The 24,188-nt window shown below is 32.5% G+C and overlaps 1 protein-coding gene across 3 annotated transcripts in view; it reads right to left on the bottom strand.

Annotated features, from left to right (window-relative positions):
* The window catches only part of LOC134535320 (uncharacterized), a 93,892-nt gene that overhangs the window by 4,033 nt on the left and 65,671 nt on the right, over window positions 1-24,188 (bottom strand). Inside the window, exons 6-8 of one of the 3 annotated variants that reach the window (XR_010075609.1) lie at window positions 11,010-11,427; window positions 8,892-8,989; window positions 3,834-3,921 (exon numbers count right to left, since the gene is read on the bottom strand). Coding sequence is in view for 2 of the 3 variants with exons in the window: in XM_063374390.1 (XP_063230460.1) it covers window positions 3,734-3,921; window positions 11,010-11,427 (606 nt within the window). In the remaining variant the exon portion in view is untranslated. Of the gene's footprint in view, window positions 1-3,733; window positions 3,922-7,916; window positions 8,990-11,009; window positions 11,428-24,188 lie in introns of those variants that run through there. The other 2 variants (XM_063374390.1, XM_063374398.1) reach the window with 2 other exon arrangements.

Raw genomic sequence — 24,188 nt, 5'->3', positions numbered from 1 at the left:
GTGCAGTAGCTCATAAATGATATATTGTGGTGAATGGAGAATTCTGCGGCTGTGGTCCGGGCTATGCCAAACCTTAAACCTTTTTGAACTTTTAATTATAATTCATTGACCACAGTCATCGGTAATAGCCCAAAACAATGCTCAAGTAACTTTGTCTTTATTACGAGGACTAAGTCCATCTGCTTGTAACGTGAGTTGCAAGCAACCACAGGTTTACTTGTGTACAGTCATTTTTATTTGCCTATGAAAAGTAAATTTATGTTTTAGAGTAAAGCTATTCATAAAAACAAAAACCCATTCATGCAAAGTACGTTTATTTTAAAGTAGAGTATGCAAAAGCACGCCAAACTATTTAAATTAATGCGTATTGCAACAAAAACCTTTCTTCAACTTTAAATAGAAAAACATAATCTGTGACCCAAATGCAAGCCTGAACTAACGCATAACTATCGTCGCAGTACACACTTACCATGAGAAAGAGTGCGGGCCATTAAATGTAGTTAACTCGGCAGTCGACAGACAAGCGCGCGTTGCATGCAATTGGCGAGATATCAATATTCAACTACTTGTGCGTGCTCAATACGGGAAGCAACATAACCAAACATGAATGATGCCAACGAGCACTGGCTACATTTTTATAAGCAGTACACCGCGGCGACGCAGACGAACAGATAAAAGGTTAAAACGTTTAAAACATCTTCAAAGAAAATTTACACATCAGACCAATTCGTATTTCCGTTAATTAAATAAATGGTCATGTCCGAATAAATATTAGATTTATACTTTAAAATACATTTTATATGGAAAAAATACAGACACAAAGTGCTCGGAATCTAATAGCGGGACCAAAAACATCATGTGACGTTAACGCGAGAGGTTTTTCAATCCAAATTTTGACACCCTAAAATATTGGTGCAATGATTATGCGCATGCGATGATTATGCAATAAAACAGGGTATTCATGTAATTACAGTATTTACCAATGAATAATTTTACACCTTGGTCCTACTTCTCATGCACAGTCTGAAACTGTCTACAACATAACATTTAGCAGGAATGAAAAATCTAAAATAAAAAAGTCCCACTTTATTATCAACATATGAATCTAATCTGCATATTTGATAGAAAAAAAAACTGTAAATAAAATCAGTGGCTATATTATTGAATGAAATAATTTGTTTTGTATAGAAATCAATGTCAGAGATGAGTTTTTAAAAAAAATAAAACTCTTCTCTCCCTTTCATCAAAACTTTCCACTTCTAGTTTACTATACATAAAAAATTAAGTTTTAGAAAGTATGTCTTACGTTCAATTAATGTGATGTTCCCAAAAAGTTGTGAAAGGTCATTATTCAGTTTTTACAATTAAATGTTTCTTCAAGATTTTCTACCATTTTTGTTGCAAAACATCACAAGGAAAACAATTTTTATGGACTGCTAAATTGAACTTTCTCCCTTAATTGCTGTCAATTAACTCCATATGCTTCCCCACAATTAACTGTTTTGCAATGTACCTTTTCACCCCCATGTTACAATAGGCTAGTATTAAAACTAGTTCATCATAACTGTCACCACAGTGTGTAGCACATGCCATGGAGGTAGGAACAAGCACAAATGATTGCTTCACTCGAAAAAAACTAAATACATACACACTAGTGCTAAAACAAGGCTGTAGAGGTTAGGATCTAGGTTTGTATGTATGATCTTGGATTGTGTATATTAATCAACTGGCATGTTTTTTTGTTGGTGTCCATGATGATTACCTTCTTCATTACACCAACAACAAACATAACTAAAAAATAAGCAATTACTTACTTATAAAATAAAAACAAGTTTAAAATTTAATTAGGTTTTCTGTGTTTTATATTTAAATCAGTTTTCCACAAAAACATGTATTTTTCATGGATCTGACCTGATTTCACATCAATTCACAAATAGTTCCAGTACAATTCCACTTGGAAAAATTAGTCAAACACTAAATTTAAAGAACCTTCATAGTTCCCAGAAACAGAATCATTTTGAAGGATCATTATTCTATTGGAAGTTGGGCCGATTTTGACCAATCCCTTCTACTTCCTCACCACTAATCCATAAATTGATGAAGTCTGTTCAACATTTTCTAGCTACTAAAAAAAATTTTTTTTAATGTGCAAATGTCTTATGAGAAAAATTATACTCTATACTGCAAGTGCATGCAAAAACTTTCTAAACACTTGATGCCACGCATGTTTTAACAAGTGTACGCCAGTCCATTTTCAGTGGCTTCCTGCTGTAAAAACAGCTGCATTATGTAAATGTTAACGTATCATTTAAGGTTCATTACCCAGTCCTCACGGCCTTATACACATGTGACTTAGTAGTAAGGGTGGGTGTTGAGATGTAGGTCACGATGTTATGGGAAAGTTCTTTATTAGACCGCAAGTACTATAACGTGCCCAGCTGGCGGCTAGCCACAACAGAAAGTATATCAGCTTTTGTTATTGTAGAGCAGAGAACCAAAAAACTCTTCAAATTATGTGGTGCATATTTCAGATCATGTTATTTTATGTACCATGCATGTGATAATTACACAAAAGCACTAGTAAATAACAAAGCTGCACTAACAGATAAAATAAGGCACTATTGTAACTACCAACCCTCGTGTGTACGTGTGCTAATTAGCATACAATTAAAAAAAAATAGAATTTTTTTTTGGAATAAAGTTTATACTTCTGTTAAAGAAATACAAATAAAATCTTGGGAAAAAATTAAATAAAAAAGGGATAAAAATTGTTTTTCAATATTGTATGCACTACTTTACAAAATAATACGTACTAGTTTCCTATACGCACAGTTCAGCATAAATTAACAAGCATAGGCATATCTCTCCCATTGTGAAGACACCTTCAAGAGTGCGGGCCGGCTTGCACTTCCAAATCTTAACTGTGAAATAGGACTGAAAAAATTAAATCCCTCTAGCAAAAGAGCAGATTTTCACCCGTCTACTACAAGACAGGAACTGCCAACGCTCTGATTTGTGCTTACGACCAAAACAGCGCAGCACCATTCTTTAGAAAAGTCAGCTTTGTCAAGTTGTAGCATTTTTTGATGTGTAAACACTCTTAGTTCTTGGTACATGGCATTTAGTAGGAGTAATTTTGTGAAGGGAACGGAAGTTGATTGGAACGGAAATGTGTGGAAGTCTCAGAAATATCTAAAAGGTGACGTACATAGTGTATTAAAGGATACTTGTACTATTATAAAGTTTATTTTAGCACACCAATACACTAAGTACATCCATCTAAGTTGGCAAAAGTAAATATATATGGATGCATGTTGCCACACGTGGGTCCATCATCTTGATAACTTCGGCTAGTAGCTATAGCAGTTTCTTTATACATGCGCATTGGACTTACAACCTGTTCTGTTCTGGAATGAATGCTTATGTCATTGTATTTCTGGTGCATATTAAAATTTCACACTCAACATGCCTTATGAAGTATAACCTCAAAAATAGAGGCAATGATTTTTTTTTGTTTGCATGTGCGCACATGTGTGTGTGTACACATACACCAGTAACTGTTATATTTACAAATTCCATAATGATTCACAGGTATTTACATCACCTTAAAGATGTCAGATTCTCCAGTAAAAATAACGGCTTAAATCTTCTAAAAATATTTAAGGTAAAATCTCTCTGATCAGTGATACTAACACAAAATTTTTAAAACTTCTCACACAAAAAAAATTCTTACCGATTTCCACGATAAAGGTCCACTCCCAAAACATTTTGCAGGATATCCCGACAAGTTGTGGGAGGTACATTGGGGAAGAAATGGCCTGTGAAGTCTGGTAGAGTCATGAGCAGCTGGTCTGAATAGATGAATGGTTTCTGGTTGATGCAAGGCACTAGTTCGTTCTCCGCTACTAATGCCTTCTGGACCTGTTAGGATAATAACACTTAGTTACATAACATAAACCACACTAACTAGGCACTGAATTAGGACCACCAGCTCGTATGTTTGTAGTTGCAATCCAAGAAGCCATCACATGCTGATAAAGCAGGCAGAATAAGATAAATTTAATACATACACATAACCAAATTTAAGAGACTGAAAGTTGGTGTGTTTGTTGTAAAGTATTTTTTTTAATGACGTGGAACAAAACAAGACTGGAAAAAAAAAAGTGTTTTGCAACAGTGCAATGAAAAATCTTACTGTTCAACTAGACAGCTTGCACTATATGTATGTTGAAGATATTGGAAACTCCATGTGTGTTTTAATTTTTTTTTGTTTCTGTGGAAAATTTGAGGATCGCAACCTTGTCCACAAGGAGTAAGATGATTATGTATTTTTTTTTTGTTAATATTGCCATTACTTTAGTAGTAATCACCAATATTTGTGGGAGTTTTGCAATGTTCTTTCTATTTTGCTATAATTTTTTTGTAAATAGATATTTTCTTAATTTATGTTTTTATATCAATAAAAAATGGCAAATTTTAGGAAAAATATTAGGAATTGATACTTTTGTAACATTTATATTTTTCAAACAAATTAAAATTGTTTGTTACACAGATGTGCAAATCTGAAACAAACTGTTGTTGCAAGAGGCACACAGCACAATTAGTATTGCATACCAACCACAACAGCAATTTAAATGTTGTGCTTGGAGACCATATATTAACACAGACATTTCACTCGTATCTTCTAGCTCTGATCTGCATGGTTAAACCACAGATCCAGTTTCACAGTGCTGAATACAAAAAGCACTGGCAACAGCACTGAAAACCACCAAATTACAAAGGGTTACAGTTTCAAGTATGTTTCCCAAATCTCATTTTTTTATTAAATCAATACTAGATGATATTTAGAACATTTAGACCATTAAATGTAAAACTCTGAAGACAATTTTTCGACAGAAACAAGGATGTACGAGTCATGCAAGCCTCCAATGCAAATAATTAGACTTTATATTAAATATTAATTTATGAAACATTGTTATTTAATACATTATGTGTATAAACTGTTAGCCAACTATGCAAATAAAGTCTTTGCATAAGCCAAAATTATTAAATAATCAGAATAAAACTTAGGCTAACAATGGTGCCCAAGACATGTTCTAAATTATAACACAGTAACAAAACACTAATATCTTAACATTATTACTTTTCACATTTTAAATAATATCCAAATGTACCTAGAAGCACTTATTTACCAAAAAAAATAAACATAAACATGATTGTGATTCAGCAGTGTTTTGTTACATCTGCCAAAAATGTTTACCTTGTATAAGAAAATTAAATTTTTGCTAAAATATTTATATTTTAACATACAGGCTTGTTAAAGTTACTTGTTATTCTGCAGATATGAATGAAGACTGTGAATAATAAAAAGGCTGACACACTGTTCCCAAGCATAATATTCACACTTCACTCACTCAATACATCCCATTTTGCAGTGTACCCAAATAAAGACATTTTCTATGGTTTACATATCATCCTAGAAGGGCAGATATATGTATTAATTAACAAAAACATCATTAGAAACATTATATTTCCTATGTGATGTGTTTAACATTGTTTAGTAATAAATAAGTAATATGTACTTTAAAAGAGGTATAATTAAAATTATACGTAAAAAGTGCAATACTTCATAACCAGCATCAAAAAACTTGGCCACAGAATTCGGCATAGGCCTAATAGCCTACATATGCGCAAAAAAAAATCCTAATTTTGACCTTGTGACTAATGCACAATTTAAACATTTTTTTAAAATGAAAAACTGAATTGTAACCCGTAGGAGTATATAGTTTTAAATAACACCATCCGAGTTCAAATATAAGTTCAAAATCGCAAAAACATTAGCTTCAATTAGCATAACTACCATGCCAGAGAAATTTTTTTACTGTTTAGCAATAGTAAAAGTTTAAATTTCAACAGGTATAAAAGTTACAGCAGAAATGAAAAAGTATCTATTAAAAACATCAAAATCAGTTAAAAGCAACCCTATGGATAACTAAAATGTGTATTGACTAGGTACATAATTTATCATTTGTGACAAGGCAAGTTTTTAAGCTTTTTCAGTGTTTTTAGGCAAACATGTGCATTTTTCACTTTTTAAAAATACTGTGAATCCACTCCCTACTCTCAGAATATTGCAAAATTTATGTTTAAAAATGAATTGCATACAGGTTGATCAATATATTCAAGAAACAAAATTCTAGGTTTTTGTCCAGGGGTTTTCTCTTATCCAAAAGATTTTTCCAGGTTTTAAATAAAAGCATTAAAAAACTTTTTGTAGTCTATGCAGATACAAAGTGCAAATTTGAACATACTCGGCACTCCGAGGACTTCATCTTTGTATTTTAACTGATGATCATCCTGGTTTCTATAGTAATCCGGTTGCCAGAGTTCGGTCTCTAACGCAAAGACTTCATCCTACCACAAGGTGGCTCCGGACGTCGTATTTTAACAGTTTTATCTTTTATAAATTATTTGTAGAGACGTGGCGCAGTGGCATGCAATAAATCTTGGCTCTGTGACATGCAATAAATCTCAGTACAGAATATCTTATGTTCTTTCTGCATCATCCACGTGTGCACGAGTTACTGTATGACCGGCGTGTGGGACGCCAATAACAGCCCACTTCATTAAAATCTAATAGCTTGCCTGACTCTAGAGCAGATCAGGTTGGGTAATTGTGGTATGGGGGATTCGAGTCACACTTCCACACGGATGACATTGCGCCCAGAGAACAGTGTCTCCACATCAGGTCCCTGTCCCTTAAAATATGGTAGTGCCTGCCCATTAATTGTTTTAGCTCTGAAATTAAATATTTCAATATCATCAACCAGAAATAGTATTCTTCAATACAAAAATACGAAAATGTAAGCAGCCAGATGCTGAAAAGTTACTCATCTGATAGTTTAGTAGATTTTTTTTTTAATGTTTGTTACATGCCCACCAACAGTTAGAAAACTTTTAAGGTGGGCACAACATATAAACAGATACAAAGAATAGTAAACATTGCAGATAGGCCAATCTGCTATCAGGAAGGCACTATTTGCAGGCAGACACCAACAGCAGGGAAAGCACTACAACAGGCAGACACAACCAGCAAGTAGGCACCTCACACAATCACGCACTACATACCTGCAGGGACTACAACAGACAGAATAAACTCTATGCTGAGTTTTTTTATATTACCAGCTACTGTTCGAGTGAGAAGAGCTGCTTCTGTATGTACAGTCCTATTGAACTGTTATTCTTGTTTTATGTACTTTATTTATTATAATTTTTTTTTTAGATATTTAAGATTTTTGTGACTTCTCAACAATTGCAATTAAGTGACATATTGTAACCAGCAATTTTACAGAAAATCAACCTGATATATTATTGCTGATGTTCATTAGTCTTTAGGTACAACTTGGCCTTTGCAGGTAGTGAGGACTTGGACTGAAATTAAATTAAAGAAATGGAAGGAAAAAAATTACCTTTGGCACAGCCTACAGTCATAGGTAGATTTTGAAGTATCTATTTATGTATTCTGGAAATATTTTGGAAACATCTATAAACTTCTGGAACATTTTAAGAACTTAATGTACAAAACATATTTATTTTCTCCAATATTACAAAATGGTGATTAAATATTTGCCCATTTTCCATGCAGCAAAAATATTACAAATATGTTTAACTCAATGTATCCATCATTCAATAGTTTCCTGCACTGCACTGAAAAGCTTAGAACGAATTCTATATATATGTCAACTAAGATAACAATTTAATTTTTTTGACCTTTAAAAACCATTTTTCATCCCTTGCACTAATCACAGGTCATATAAAAATCTTCTTTAAACCAATGTTTAAGATAATATTAAATTAGTTTAAAATAAATTCAAATAAAATCGATACTAAGAAAGTTTAGAATTTTTATAAATTTCAACCCATGTTTTTACAATAAATATTCGCGTTTCATCAAAAACTGTATCAGCCAAATTTTAAGTTGAAGTTTAGGATTTTTACAATAAATAATAATGGATATTATAGTATATCTATTTTAAAAAAATTATTTTTTTTTTACTTTCAAACCTTGTTATTTCCAACCATTGGATATATGAATTTTTTAAATTCAACCCCTGTTTATTCCACCACATAGTTATGGTAAGTCATATAATAAATTATTTCAGACAAAAGTTGTAGATAATAATTCAAGTTTTTATAATAAATCAGAACAAATTTGATAGTGTACATTGGTACGGAAATTATGATTTTTTTTTTTATTCTTCTACCCTTATTTTTTCAAACCCCTGCAGTAAAGGCTCAACCTTTGCAGAAATGGTTTGTCTTATCAAAATTTGTATGAGACAAAAGTTTTTGATACAAATTATAAGATTTACAAATGCATGCCTTTAGTAATAATGCTAAGCCAAGAAAACTTAAGGTTGTACAAGCAAAATGTAAATTTATGGAGGTGTTAAATGATAAAAACCTAAATTTAGAACAGAAATATTATTTTATTGCTATTCTTGAATAATTAATAATGATGAACATGTGAATAATTACAGATTGACAAACTGGTTAAACCTAAAATCAGAACAGATCAATTTATATAAACAACAACAATCATGTCATATGAACAGCAATTCCTAAAGTGTCTCCAGAAACACAAGAAATTATCATATACATGGCCACAATTCCTGGGATACAGAAACATACCAATAGAATTGCCAGAAATAATGTTCATAGGTTTACCACATAACCCTATAGAAACAGTATTAATGGCAACAAACATGATACTAAAACTAGAAACATGGGAAAAACTTATTGAAGAACATGCATCTAAACATAAACTTAGTTTTGATAACTGCTACAAAGATGAAGTTTCTAAGATCTTTCAACAAATCTAATTGGAGTACCTCTGAAATCAGGAAGTGTGAATTAGCTGATCAGTGGATCCTTCAGTCCAGAAAACCTCCTAATCTGCTGTTAACTTTCTTCGTTTGCGTGGTTTCACCTATGTATAACCATGCAAGTATATTGCACCCACAAAATATAACTTAGTAAACAGGAAAATAAAGAATAAATCATAGAAAAGGTTTTTAAAAATTAAATATGCTCAAATAAACAAATAAATGAAATATAAATAATTTTAATATAAAGTAATAAAATAATACAAAGAAAATATTAAAATAACATTCCAAGTGATACGTTTTTTCCCCAATTCTGTGCAATAGTACAGCATCTGTACTGTTTGCTACATGTGTTGCCACTACAGTAAAATTTCTTTACTGTCCCCCTTGTGTACATACAACTTAAAACCACAGAAAGCGTATTTATATTTTTATATATATATATATATATATTTAAAAAAAACAGAATTTTCGAGTTCACAATTTGTGCGCTGTAGGTTAGTAAAAATATTAATGAAAAATATCACAAATTTATCACATATGTTTTATTCAGAAATTAATAGTTTAACATTTTTACTCATTTAGGACTGTAACATAAGGTATGCTGTTTGTTAATGGTTAGGTATCAAAAAAGTCAGCTAACAAAAAAGATAATTCCGTTTCTAATATGAGCTTGTGACATAGCATAACTTCTGCCATCTGCTAATAATATTTTAACTAATTTGCGTAATATTTTTTGTTCATAATTAATTCGTAATCATGTTCCTTTTATTATGCATTAGCACTTAAATATTTGAATGATTTTGCTAAAATAAGTATTAATTAATCGTTAATTTTGGTTAGGTTTTACATACAGTTTTGGGTATTTTTAAAATTATTTTATTGTTCCATAACTTTGTTTTGGACTGTTAACACACGTGTCACTTGTGTTTGGACAAACTTAAAAGATACAGAAAGTTTGAAAAGAAAGGAAGACAGCAATGGGACACTGCACCCTGAAGTATTTTTTTATTGTATCTAAAAAATGTGTCGCTGGAAAACCCATCATGTAGGCGCATCACTGCGCAGAAATAGTGTGTGCTCCCTGGATTTGTCTCTAACTTTGTAAAGGAAGGTAACGGCGTGGTGCAAGGCTCGATTGTCGCCATGTGAGGTCACGTCATCTGCAACTCTTGAAATTCTGATGAAAACTCCATTTGACAATTCAATGCCAGCTGGTTAGAACCAGGCTGTGTTTAAACTGTTATTTTTTTTTGTATTTTCAGACTATATTTTCCTAAGAGTTTATCAAACATTTTGCATTTTATTAATGTAGTGCTTGCATAAAAGTTAAAAAAATTACTTAAATTACATGTTTGCTACCTAACCGTAGAAGATAACTATATCCAACTATGTATTATCACAATAAATTGGGCTCCTGAATTTGAGATATTCAACCTTTAGTTTCTCGTAAAATTTATAAACTGCAGCCATCGTAAGCAGTAAAAATATCACATTAGTTCAGTGTTTACAATCATATACTGCAATAAAAATTAGCATATTTTATTTTTAGCTGTTCAAAAGGGGAAAAAAAAAAAATTCTAATTTTAAACACAAAATACATTCCAGCTAACCTGAGCATTTTGCATTCCACTACTGTTAACAAATGCACAAAAACCCAAACAAGTTATAGCCTGTCTGACAACTGTTCTAAACTATATCAAAAACGGACAGTTTCATATTGTACAGACATCTTGACTGAAAATAAAAAAACTTAGCACGTATCCGAGTGTTCAGATTAGCGACATGTACTGTATGTAGTCATGTTTCTTCTTAAATGGGAAAAAGTATATTTAATGTTATCTATTGTTCTCTATTTAAAATCTTTTAACATAGTTTTATATATAACAAAATATATGTTATAAGGTAGATATAATGGTTGTAATGATTTTTTTAATAATCTAAAGAATATCAAAATATCCGAAAGAGTAATTTACGTAAAATTTAGAAGATCAAAGTACAGTCTATCATTCATTTTTCTGATGGTAATGGTGTGTACCATACGCAAGGCTTAGAGGATGATATTAAGCAACTGAGCTGCAGAAAGACTAGTTAGTTATTAACAGCTGAAGACACATGCAGTACCTTGTACGGAATGTGGGTGCCTGACGTCGGAGCCTCTGCTATCTGGATGAGCTGTTTCTGACCACCATCGTTGGCGTTGGCGTTGCCCCCTCCACTGCTCCTGCCCCCGGACCGGTGGGGCGACTGCGGCGGGGAGGACAGGTCTATGACATCCGCGCCATAGCCCGAGGAGTAGCGCGCCGTGCCGTTCAGCACCGGCAGGAGGGGCGGGGGGTACTTGGAGGCAACGGAGGCAGGCGAGGGATTGCTCGGAGGGGTGTGCCTCTGCTGGGCCATGGGCGAGTAGTGTGGGGAGTGCTGCGGGTAGCTCGCAGGGGGCGGCATTTGGTGTGAGGTGGCAGCACTGGTGAGGGTACCCATCATGTGCATGCTGCCGGGCTGCATGCCAGTCGCAGCTGTGGTGTACGTGTGTGCATTCCTGTCAACATCATCAACCGCTGCCTTCAATGACTGTGCTTCTACATTCCTTCATAGTAAGTATTTTGTAACAAAAAAAAACATTAATTTAATCTTTAAGCAACTCATTATAGAATATTTGTGGGATAAAATTATGACAGAACCACATTAGTGTGTTCTCACATATCTGCAATAATATTTCTCTAAATTTTCCCTGACCAAAATTTCAAATTTACCTGTCTCATTTTTTAAAAATAATTTACTAAGTTGAATTTTTCTGGATAAAATAAAATAAAGAAATCTCAGCCTCCACCATCTCCATGGCTGGCCTAGTTCTCTTTCTCTCTCCAATTTCTTTATTTGAAACAGAACTTTGCATGCATCATTTTATAGTATGTATAACTAACTATACACTAAAAATCTTATCTGAAATTCTAAATTCTAATATTCTTATCTGCCTGAGTGATGCATTCCCCTCTCAAATTATTATAACTATGAGATTTCCATGGCTTTTCAAGGATTTCAAGTAAAATCCATATCTTATCTGACAAATTACAACTTTCCTGACTTTTCATGATTTTCCAGAATGTGAATACCCTGCACATTACATGTCTTAGAAGGTCTTACTTTAAATGTCTTCGCAGCAATTTAAATGAACCATATACTAAAAAAATTAAGATAGATATTTATATTAAAAAAAATTAAAAATGAATAATTTACAGTTTTTAGAGTCTAAGCACAAGTTATAGTTTTTGCTGTATTAAATCTTAAATTGGTCAAGCTTTGTTAAATAAATAATTTTACAACACCACTTGTAAAAACAGTCAAGAAAAAATCAAATTCATACAGAATATATTTAATACTAGTGCCCTAATATTAAAAGAAAAATAATTGTAGCATAATTAGTCAATCTGCAGAACACTCTCCATCTCTACAATTTCCTGCAAGTGCAAAACCCATGACAAAATATATATTCCAAACAAAGTTGTACCTTACTAAGCCACAACTGATTTTTTTTTAAAATTCCAACTGAAATATGATAATACATGGTCACCCTCTTTTCAACTGTGCATTGATATAACCATTCCTCTTGAATCACACAGCATGACAGGGTATGTATGTACTATAAGTAATAAACAGATGTGATTAGAAATGTGCATTGAAATAAACAAGAGAAAAAATGAAACACTATCATAGCATACGCACATACATGTAGACTAGACATGCACAAAAATTCAAAATTATAAATAGTTTGAACATTAGGTCAGAACTAACCACATTAGAAAACCAATAATTACCTTCAAAAATAAATTTCTAAAGTACAATGATTTTAAAAAACTTCACTTATTTGGAATAGCTGCTTGTGAAAATTATGCAGACATTTTCTATATTTTTTATTTATAACAATATAAACACATAATTTTATCAATATGAAAAAAAGTATAAATATGCACAATATTTACTATTTATTAATCATGATATAAATATTTTGTCAGCAAAATTATAAAATAAGAATGAAATATTAGCAGTTGATAATAAGAAAATGTCTTCTACTTCTAGGTTTAATCAGCCATGTTAAATTCATTCTCACAAGCACTGGATGTTCATAGATATATCCAAATCTCCCTCTTTGCTACCCTGGCTCATTTAATTAAGGATTGAAAAGTGTGTAGTACTTTTATAACATTACAACAAAAAACTAATGTTTTATAATGTTCTTTAAATGTGGCTAAAATTATTTAAAAGAAAAGTCTTTTATCATAATTTTAATTTATGTACTAAGGTATTACATGTATTTCAAAATTGTAATTTTTGCTTTGGTAAATTTAAACCTTAATATTTTTTGTGTACACAGTCCTCGAGGTGAGGTCTATGTGATTGCCAAAGCTTTTTGTTTAATTAAATATACAGTCAATGAATAATTAATATATTTACATTATTTCTTCAGCTGTACAATAGTAACTATACAATAACTGTAACAAATTAATATGAAATAAATTAAACATTGATAAAAAAACAATATTGCACCAAGCTAAAATTATATAAAAAATTGTATATAGCAAATATGGATACATTATTTTAATTACTAACATGTCCAGCATTAAAAAATAAAAATATCATATGAAATTTTAAAAACAAAATTATCGTCAACAAAAATGGTAAGGGGTTGGGGGGGGGGGGGGGGGGGGGATGGCACTGTACAAATAGTCACATTGATGTTTTAAAACAATTTAACTTGAATGCATATATATAAAAATAATATATATATTAATATATACTTTTTTGTTGTTTGCTGTTCATTCACCTAAAAGTGTTCCTCCCCTAATATCTGTTTCAAAAAGATATTTTTGGACTCATTGTTAGAATTGAAAACCACTGAATAAATCAACAACCAACTACGGACTTCAACTCTGTCATAGGAAAATGATGTTAGTCTGTAACACTTTTATTTTTTTCTACTAGGTTGATGTTTATCCATTTAAAAATTATTAGGAGCATTTTATCACATTTCATTAAGTTTTAGGATCGTCTTTAACACCAAAATGTGCAGAATCTTGCAATGTAAACATAAAATTATGTTTCTGTGTTCATGTTCTAAATGTAAATGAGTTTTCTGCCCTTTAGTACCTGCTTTTACTGTAGTAATTTAGAACCAAGAGCTCAATTTCATCATGTGATGTGGAATATTCACATTCACTAATGTTATACTTTTTGGTGTGGAATAGTCACTGTGAGTGGTAAAAATCTTCAACACAGACACATACTTTATACTTAAAGGAGACCTTTTATCGATAATAAAACTTTTCCATCATTATTGTTTGAATGTTTTCTTTCACGAAATTAACTCTTTGAAGCATGGTGGTCAGTGGTGGTGACCACATAAATTTTGGTCATACAAGCATGGTGGTTAGCAGCGATAACCACTTGAACTTATTTCTGCCTGCTCCGAATGCACGGTGGTATCCGCCGCTAACCACCTTTACTAGTTCCGTGAAATGCCGCTAGATCGCATGCAAATGCACTTCTGAGCCTCGCGAGGTTACTGTTCAGTTCTTCGTGGTTTCGAATATTAGTGACGATATATTTTGTTACGCTGTGTTTAGATACAAGTTATTGTGGTAATAGTGTTACAATTGTTCAGTATAAAACAATTGTACTAGTAAATAGTCTTTATAAAGCTATTTTATTAATTTACATGCAATCTTGATTGACTAATTTATATTTTATAACTTATTTTTTGGTGGTTAGCAACAGTGACCACCGTGCCAATGATACAGTAAGTCAGCCCATATATACATTTTACAGTATTTCTTTTCGCACTGTTCTATAATGCGTCCAAAGAGAAAAAGTTCTAGAAGGAGAAAACAATGTTATGTAGAAATACCTTCAAATTCAGAAAGTGATATAAGTAATGATGATTCTGACGCAGATCCATCCTTTAGTATAGAAAAAGAAAAGACATTTCAAATATCAGCGTCATCGTCATCCTCGGACATTAGTTCAGATAATGATTCATATGATATTCCTGCAGCAGTGAAAACTAGTAATCAAACTCTTACAGCGCAACAATCAAATGCAAAAAGTTTTGATCATGTTTCTGCTAGCACATCTATGCCATGTTCTAGTAAATCTTGGTCGAGAAAGTCTTCTGTAGTAACTCCACCTGTTTGGGATCAAGCTGAGAGGAATTTTGATACGCTTCCTAATTTTACAGAGAGGCAAGGACCCTCAGATAAGATATTACATCTCCCAGAACACGACCCCGTAACAATATTTTCACAATTTATTGATAGTGAATTATATGAACATATTGCATTTCAAACTAACTTATATGCCACACAGGCAGGGAAAACTTTCAAACCAACAAATTCCGATGAAATAAGGGCTTTTATTGGAATAAATATATACACGGGCATGAAAGTTTTACCTAGTTACCGCGATTACTGTTCGTCAAAACCAGACTTTCATGACTACTATATTTCAGATGTCATGACAGTAAACAGGTTTGGCTGGCTACTAAGCCATGTACATTTCAATGACAACACAGTGCAACCAAAGTTTGGTCAGCAAGATTATGATCGGCTGTTCAAAATTAGGCCCATCCTAAACTCTATCCAAAAGGCTTTTTCAGAAAACTACCATGCTCATCAAAAACTCGTGGTTGACGAAGCAATGGTGAAGTTTAAGGGTAGATCAACCTTGAAACAGTATATGAGGGATAAACCTATAAAAAGAGGTTTCAAGATATGGATGTTATGTGATTCATCTGGATACAACCTCAGATTCCAAGTGTACACTGGCAAAAGTGTGAATCAAGTTGAACATGGCTTAGCAGCTCGTGTAGTTCTTGAGCTTTGTGAAGATTTTGGTGGCAAGGGCCACCATCTGTACATCGATAATTATTTCAGCAGTTTTGACTTGATGGTCTCACTAAAAGAAAGTCAAATATTTTGTTGTGGTACTGTAAATCAATCACGAAAAAATTTGCCATCCTTGAAAGAAGATAAAGAGTTGAAGAGAGGGGACTTTGACTGGAAACAAACTGAAAAGGGCATTATAATGTTTAGGTGGAAGGATAAAAGGGTAGTAAATTTGATTTCTAATTACCATGATCCGAACAATGTGACTGTTGTACAACGAAAGGAAAGGGATGGATCTGTCTCAGAGGTGCATTGTCCACAAATCTTGAAAGACTACAACCATAATATGAATTACGTTGACAACTTTGACCATCTCAAGAATGATTATCAGGTAGATAGAAAAAGTAAAAAATGGTATATGAGGCTTTTTTTTCACTTTGTTGATGCAGCTATCACCAATGCGTTTATCATTCACAAACAAACCTGCCAAGAAAAGCTGAGTAACAAGAATTTTCGAAGGTCACTATATGACTCGCTGATTTTGAAATCAACTATATGCTCACCAAAAGATAGGGGACAGAAGCGTATCATCGAGATAAAGGGCCACAAACCGACAGTCGACAAGTGTATACGACTACAGAGTGCCGACCATCAACCACAGCGTTCATCATCTAAACGATGTGCAAAGTGCAGCACGAAGAAGCATCCAGTAAGGACAATTTGGATGTGCAATACCTGCAAGGTTACATTGTGTTTGAGGAAAGACAAAAATTGCTTCCAAGACTTTCACAAAAATTAGTGCTGATGTAAGCTCAACATGCAGTGTACGTTTTTCAGGTCAATTTTATGTGCCTACCCAGATGTAGCTGCTTCACTTTCCAGTTTAGAACACCACGTCCTAATACATATACATGTTTATTTTTAAAATACTGTGAAGTAAATGTTATGTAGGTAATGTAAAGTACTTGACAGATCTCATTCTATGTTACAAAGGGCAGGTGTATTATTTTTAAGTTAAGTAATTTTTTAAATTTTTGTTTAGCACAACAATTATTTAATTCCAGCTAATCTATGTGTTGCACATATATGTTTTACAAATTCTAATGAATTATAAGTTTATAAATACATAACTGATAAAACTGTGCACAAATTGGTTTATTTGGGCGTAAGTGGTTACCATTGATAACCACCATGACAAAGTCCCCTAATGCACGGTGGTTATCTACAATAACCACAATATTTTATTAAAAATAGTGTGAAATAAAACACCAAAATTTTTTTTTATGTATTTGTAATTGATATAACTGTGAATAAGTGCTCAAATTTTCAGAAAGGGAAAAAAGTTTTTGCAAAAAATATTCTGTGCATAGGTAGTCAATAAAATTAGGTTTTAGGTATGCTGCAAAGAGTTAACATGCCCACTGCAGCTTAACTACACAATTACAATGACAATACAAAACTAGGGTGTTACAAATTATATTGAAAAGATACATTTTACAAACGAAATGTTTTGTTCTAGATTATACAGATTTGTTTATTTCTTTAATCTAATACTATCAAACGAGCAATTCTTGGGTGCCCCCACCCCCCCACGCACGCTCACACACACACACACACACACACACACACAGAGAGAGAGAGAGAGAGAGAGAGAGAGAGAGAGAGAGAGAGAGAGAGAGAGAGAGAGAGAGAGAGAGAGAGAGAGAGAGAGAGTGTGTGAGAAGATATACACTGCTCTAAATTTTTGGATGAGTATTTGTACTTTGATAATGTTTAGCTATTCAAGTTTATCTATATATGTGTTTTCCATAAAAACCATGATTTTTAACAAAAAATTTTTTTTTTCTAAACTTGCTTCATAGCTCAGTAGCACCATATGTTGTTAGCTTTTAAATTAGCTACTCAAATCAAAATGTTTTTAAATTAGACACTCAACAACAGATGGCACTCACATCCAATAGCAATACAATTTTATTATGTTATTGTGTTAAGCACTCAACATGTTGTGTTAGCTAAATGATTCTTCGGTTATCGAGCACTCAAATTTACAACAGAATTCCTGAATACTGACACCATTTCAGAATTACCACCACACAAATTGAAATTTTAAAAAAAACACACACATACATTAATAATGCTGTTGCGTAATTTGGATGAATCAGGTGATCTATGTAACGGTGGAAGACTCATTATGACAATAATATAATAAAGGCACAAATCATTAATGTTGAACAATTCGGCAAAGAAGTACACATACCTAGAAGCACACTGGACTCATCAAAAGATCAACTGGGATGTACCATGCAGACACACCAATTTCCAGTAAGATCCGCATTTGCCATGACAGTACACAAATCTCTAGGCCAAACTTCTAAATTTGTTGGAGTGGGCTTAAGATCAGTTATTATGCATAGCATGTTGTATATGGTATTTTCTTGAGTAAAGTAAACAAGTAAATTAAAAGTACTCCTCTCAACTAAAAATATTCGACATACCCGCAACATAGTATGGAAGGAAGTATTCGGTTAAGTTCAAAAACTTATTATAAATGATAACTGTGAAGTTAAAATGAATAAAAACCACAATAATGATGATTATTTAAAATTCAGTGTAGAGCTATGAGCATTAGTGATTTTTTTATTTAACAAACGCAGTTCTTATGTAGGTAGGTATGAAGTATAGCGAGGATTACAAAATATTCTTTATAAATTCTTTATAAATATTCTATAATATATGTTGTCTATATACATATATATATAGGTATATGTATATATATAGGTATATGTATATATATATATATATATGTATATATATATGTATATATATATGTATATATATATATAATCTTATATTCAGTGACTGGAACAAATAAGAGTTATAGGTACACTACTTATTCTGATCACTACATAAAACATTAAACTTTAAAATGCCTGTATAAATAAATACATACAATAACTAAGATTTTTTTTATAAATATCAAAAAACATACATCGTACCTAGGTAACAGTTCTAATGATTCGGATGAAAATTTATATTTAGTTAAAGTTATTAAATTGCTTAGAAACATAAAATCTATCATCATTTTATAAAAATATATATAGTATTAAACATTCTGACTTATTGCTACAGAAATTGGGTAAATATTTTATGTGACAATTAAATACTTACAATTAATAATTCATAAAAAAAACTTGTATTTTTTCCTTAAAAAACAATAATTCATCTTTAAAATCTCTTTGCATTGAAATAAACATTTTATTATACACCTATCCCTCACTTAGCACGTCTTCAATTTGCACGGATTCATTGAGCGTGATGTTAATTTTACTGGCCCAGTCTTGAATAGCACGTCTGTAAATTTCAGTTAGCGCGAAATCTCCACAGGCAAAAAATAAAGTTGGCACAACGCTACGAAGTCTGTTTCAACTTTTTAAAACAATAGATGTGCCGTGGGATACAGTCAGCCAAACAAGGGGGGAAGAGATGCGCGCGCAGGTCTATCTATGATATCGGCTGTTGTACAAACATCAGCTATGCTAAATTAAATTGCTGCTATGATGTGTAAAGGACCAAATGTTTTTACGTCCGTGCGTATGCCGCCGCGCTGTAACGTTGTCGCCTGGCCACAGACCAAGCAGTGAACTCAGTCTAGCCAGTGACAAGGAATTCACACAAACAAAAGCAACTTCTGCCCATTCAGCTGCCAGTAACTGTACGTGCTTGATCACTCATAATGCATCATGTTCAAGTATTTGAGACAAAACTAGAAGTATTATGGCGCGCAGATTGACATGAAGGCCACGCTTATGTTGATCGCACTTTAGTTTTTAGCAAGTCAACTGTGCGCACAATTTTCTTTTAAAGACATTTTTATATAGATGTTATAACCTTTATATGTTAGTCTGCGTCGCCGCGGTTTACCGTTTATAAAAATGTAGCCAGCGCTAGTTGGCATCATTTGTGTTTGGCTATGTTGCTTTTCGTATAGAGCACCCATACATAGTCAAATATCGATATTGATATATCTCCGATTGCATGAACGCACGCTCTCTGTCTTGTGCCGAGTTTACTACATTTGATAGGCCGCAAAATTTTGTGGTGTGTGCTACCAGTTATGCATTAGTTCAGGCTTGCATTTGGGTCACAGATTTTGTTTTTCAATTTAAAGTAAGGTTTTTGTTGCATGACTTATTAAATTTAATTGTTTGGCGTGCTTTTTTATACTTGTTTGGCGTGCTTTTTTATACCTACTCTACTTTTTAAACAAACGTACTTTCCATGAATGGGTTATGTTTTTATGAATAACTTTACCTAACAACATTTTTTTCCCTATAAAAATCGCCCCCATTCTTTTGAAACTTGATATTATAAATAATTGTGCGACGATTATGCGATAAGACACGGTAAGCATTATAATTTTTGAAAAAATAAAATTTGATTATCCAGACAGTAATACCGATTTCACTGTCAGTAAAGGATGATTTGGAAAGGTACGCGACGTGAGTTTCAGGTCACGCCCGGGCGGGCAAGTCAGCCAGCCGACTGACGATAAAGTACATAACAACGTATCTCCCGTTACGCGGTGTTGTATTTGTCGTACAAAGTGTGATGGGAGGCATATAAAGATTAATGGTGTGACATATTTATCGTTGAGTGATATTCTACGCATTTATATTACGTAAAGTATATTTTCCTACACAATTTTGGAACACATTAATTGAATTGGCCTTGCTATTTATGGAAACTAATGCTTCAGAATAAGTAATTTAGAATAACATGAACATTTTTAGGAACAAATTAGCCGTGTTAAGTGAGGGATAGGTGTAGTTGGTTAAAAATGGGTACAATAGTTAAACACGTATTGTATGTGCCTAGCAAAGATGCAAGCTCTTACTATGTCAATTTAAAGTAGATTTTAATATTTTTAAGGATATTTTAATATTTTGTTCAATAAGAGACTAACCAAAATCAATATCTCTTGAAACAGCAAATAAATAAATAAGTAAATAAATATTTGTACAAATGGCTGATACATCTACAAATTTGTTCAATTCACAAGCCAGTAACCAAAAAAAAAAGGGGGGGGGGAAATTTGTATTAGCTAGAAAACCCTTGAATATAATACAGTTCCTAACAAAAGTTTTTAAGACCACACGCTTATTAACATAAAATTACCCTAGTTTTCAATTTATTTACATACCACATTGTTTACATAATAGGGCTTGGGCATGAAATTTTTTTCTAAGTAAGTGCTATCAACATTTTAGCGTTACAAAATAATAATGTTAGTGATATAGGAGATACAGTTCAGTTCTAATAAGAATTTAAAAATCACAACCTAACATTTTCTATTACTAGAAAGATTATTTAAACTGTTAACATACTTCCCAACATGGTTGTTTGCTAAATATGTGTGTGCCATGATTTGCCACTAGCACTTCCTAGAAGGCATGAGGTAAAGTAGCCCTGAAAGCTTCTAGCCTTAACTCGCCAGAGCTAGAACGGCGTAAAATAAATGTTGACTGAACACATGGGCATCGTCCGAGAAAAATATGCAATGATAAATACGAAATGAAGGAAGCGAAAAGCTATTAGGAAATAGCTATTAAGGAAAGAGCAAAATATTGTTTGTTGATTTGTCACATTAATTTGCTGCATTGTATTTAATGCTGCACAAGTGTGATTGCTAATGTGCGCAACCAGAAATAAAATTTCCCGTAAAAGAAAACAGCACTACTTCGAATCTATGACCACACAAACCAAACAGCATTACTTCAAGGGGCGGGTGTATATGCATGACATGAAAAATGTTAAATTTATATTATTGAGTGAAAGAAGGTATATTTTTTTACATTAGCTTTAAGAATAATTGAATCAACAATAAATTGGACTAAGTGTATGACAAAGTTGTATCTTGGGCCCTAAATAGTTTTAAAAAATTTGGTGTACAAGAAATTTCCTATAGTGTAGACCATTCCATGGGGGAAAAAAAAAATATTAATTGGTATGTTTTACAACTATAATTCTTTGCCTAACAAACAAACAAATTTTTTTTTAAGATTATTTTACATGTAGGTAGTTAATCTATCCTATTGAACTGTCAAAATGTTTTACAGTTTAAACATACGTAAACCCAACAACCATTCATTTTAAGTGCAGGTAATATAATTATTTAATTATCGAAGTGCTGCATTTACAGCTTAATAAGAGTTATTTATCACAACTCAAAATCAAAATTATTAAAATTTTTTTTGGCATAATTCATGACCATAGACCACCGGTGTGAATTTTATGGAGTTTTAGCAACCAAAACGTAATCATCAGGGTGATATTTTTTTGAACATGTCTTAAAACATTACAAGAGATTACAAATTTACGTGAAACCTGCAGTGAGATGCGAATTGTTTAACATTTTAGTGTGCCAACTTCCAACAAATTTTCATTCCAAACTTGGAAAATTAACATTAACATAAATCTATTAATTTTTTCAGAAGCAATGCATAGAAAAAGCATCTTAGATTTGTAAGACATGACACGCACAAAAAAAAAATTACTTTAATCGTTGAGAACGCCATGTTTTTTAATACTTTTCCATAGCAAACCATCTATTGCTCATTGAAGAGACCAGCATTTTTTTCTGTGTTTGTGTGTTACTGTAGTCTATGGCCATGGCTTACAAATAAACAAACATTGGTTCCATAATGAAAACAAGCTTGTAAAATGGTGTGCCAAAAATGTTCTGTATAGTGATAGTATAGCATTTTGTCGTCAATAAGATATTGTAGCATTCTGTAGTCAATAAACATGTTTATAGCAATTATTTGTGGTTATAATATTTAGATGATTTTCTATCATTTCTAACAATAATGTTGCCATGAAGATTGTTTTATATCAATACTACAATAGCCTGGCTTGAAAGACTCTTGATAGTTTTTATTTTTTTTCAAGAGTTTAAAATTAAAAAAGTACAAATTTTCATATTTTTCCTGTGGGTTACAGACAGATCTACCTACTGTCAAAATTTCAAGTTTCTAGCTCATCTGGAAGTGGGTTAAATTTTGTATAGATGAGCGAGTGAGTTTCACATCGGGCAGTATATACATAGGTATTTAGATATACACAAACACAATAAAAATCATGCATTACGAGTGATAATAAGAATTTAATTAAAGAAAAGATAGTACAATATTACAACTTCAAAATAAATAGTTACACTTAAGCACCCATAATTTAGCAAAGCGCAACTCCTGAATATTGCGAGGCATCAGCACGCGTCCACTACTCTGCACAGCTATCCAAGAATGAGAAGTGCCACAGTGCATAGCACTGAGTCACCCATGCACATGTCTGTAATAACTACTGTTGTTACATACCTTAAATCGGAAACTCATACACAAATTTCAGCCACATGCAGCATTATTAAACAGTCTGTTTTGTATGATGCATAAGTTGGAAAGTTAATGACCCATCACCGCAACAAGAATCAAAATGCAAGTCACAACAACACCTACAGTGTAGAATTAACAGCAAGAATTTTTGGCGAGCAAGAAATGTTTACCTTGCATAGTTGCAAAACACAATCCAAAATTCCACTAACATTCAACCAAACCACTCACCAATCATCCTTCCCATATGTTGGGTAACTACGAGAGACAACACAATTAACTGTAATGAGATTAGAAACGTTGTCTACCACAGGCCTAGCAACAAAGTTGTGAAGAACACACACCACACCTGTATTGACTAGAAAATGTTAAGTCACAAAATATTAACATCATGGGATAATTTTGCCATACTAACCCTCCTTATAGAAGGGGATGACAGATATTGAAACAGTAAATGCTTGATGCTTTTTGCAAGGCACACAATTAAGGGTAATTTTTATAACACATCAAACAAAATAAGACCATGTTTAGACCACATTTATAAAGTATTATCAGAAGACACATTTACACCAGATCCTTCACATAAAACAAAATATAGGACAATGATTTAAGAAATACACATATATAGGTAACTATTTTTCAGGGTAATTTCTTTTCAAAAAATGAAAACTGCAGCCAAAAATTTTTTTTCTAAGAACTCACATGTAATGAGACACATGATTAGGAAGTCCAGGGAAAGGATGAAGACACTACACAAAAACTGCACATTTGTAAAAATAAGTTGAAAAGATACAAATAAATTACCAAGAATACACAAGAATATAAAACTTAAGCAGAACACAATAATGCAAACAAGGGGTCAAAGAGAGAGAGAGATAAAGAAGTTATCATAAGAGGAAATAAATGCAACGGCAGAATTAAAAGAGAGAATGAGATAATCTAAGTTTCCTACGTAAAAACCTAAAAACTAAGAAAATATTTACCATTTACATTCCGGAACTAATTCAATTTCCATTATGGTACCTTTCCCACTCTTC

This window comes from Bacillus rossius, chromosome 1, assembly GCF_032445375.1.
Source record: "Bacillus rossius redtenbacheri isolate Brsri chromosome 1, Brsri_v3, whole genome shotgun sequence".
In the NCBI taxonomy this organism is placed as follows: Eukaryota; Metazoa; Arthropoda; class Insecta; order Phasmatodea; family Bacillidae; genus Bacillus; species Bacillus rossius.
This window is presented reverse-complemented; position numbering and strand designations above follow the sequence as displayed.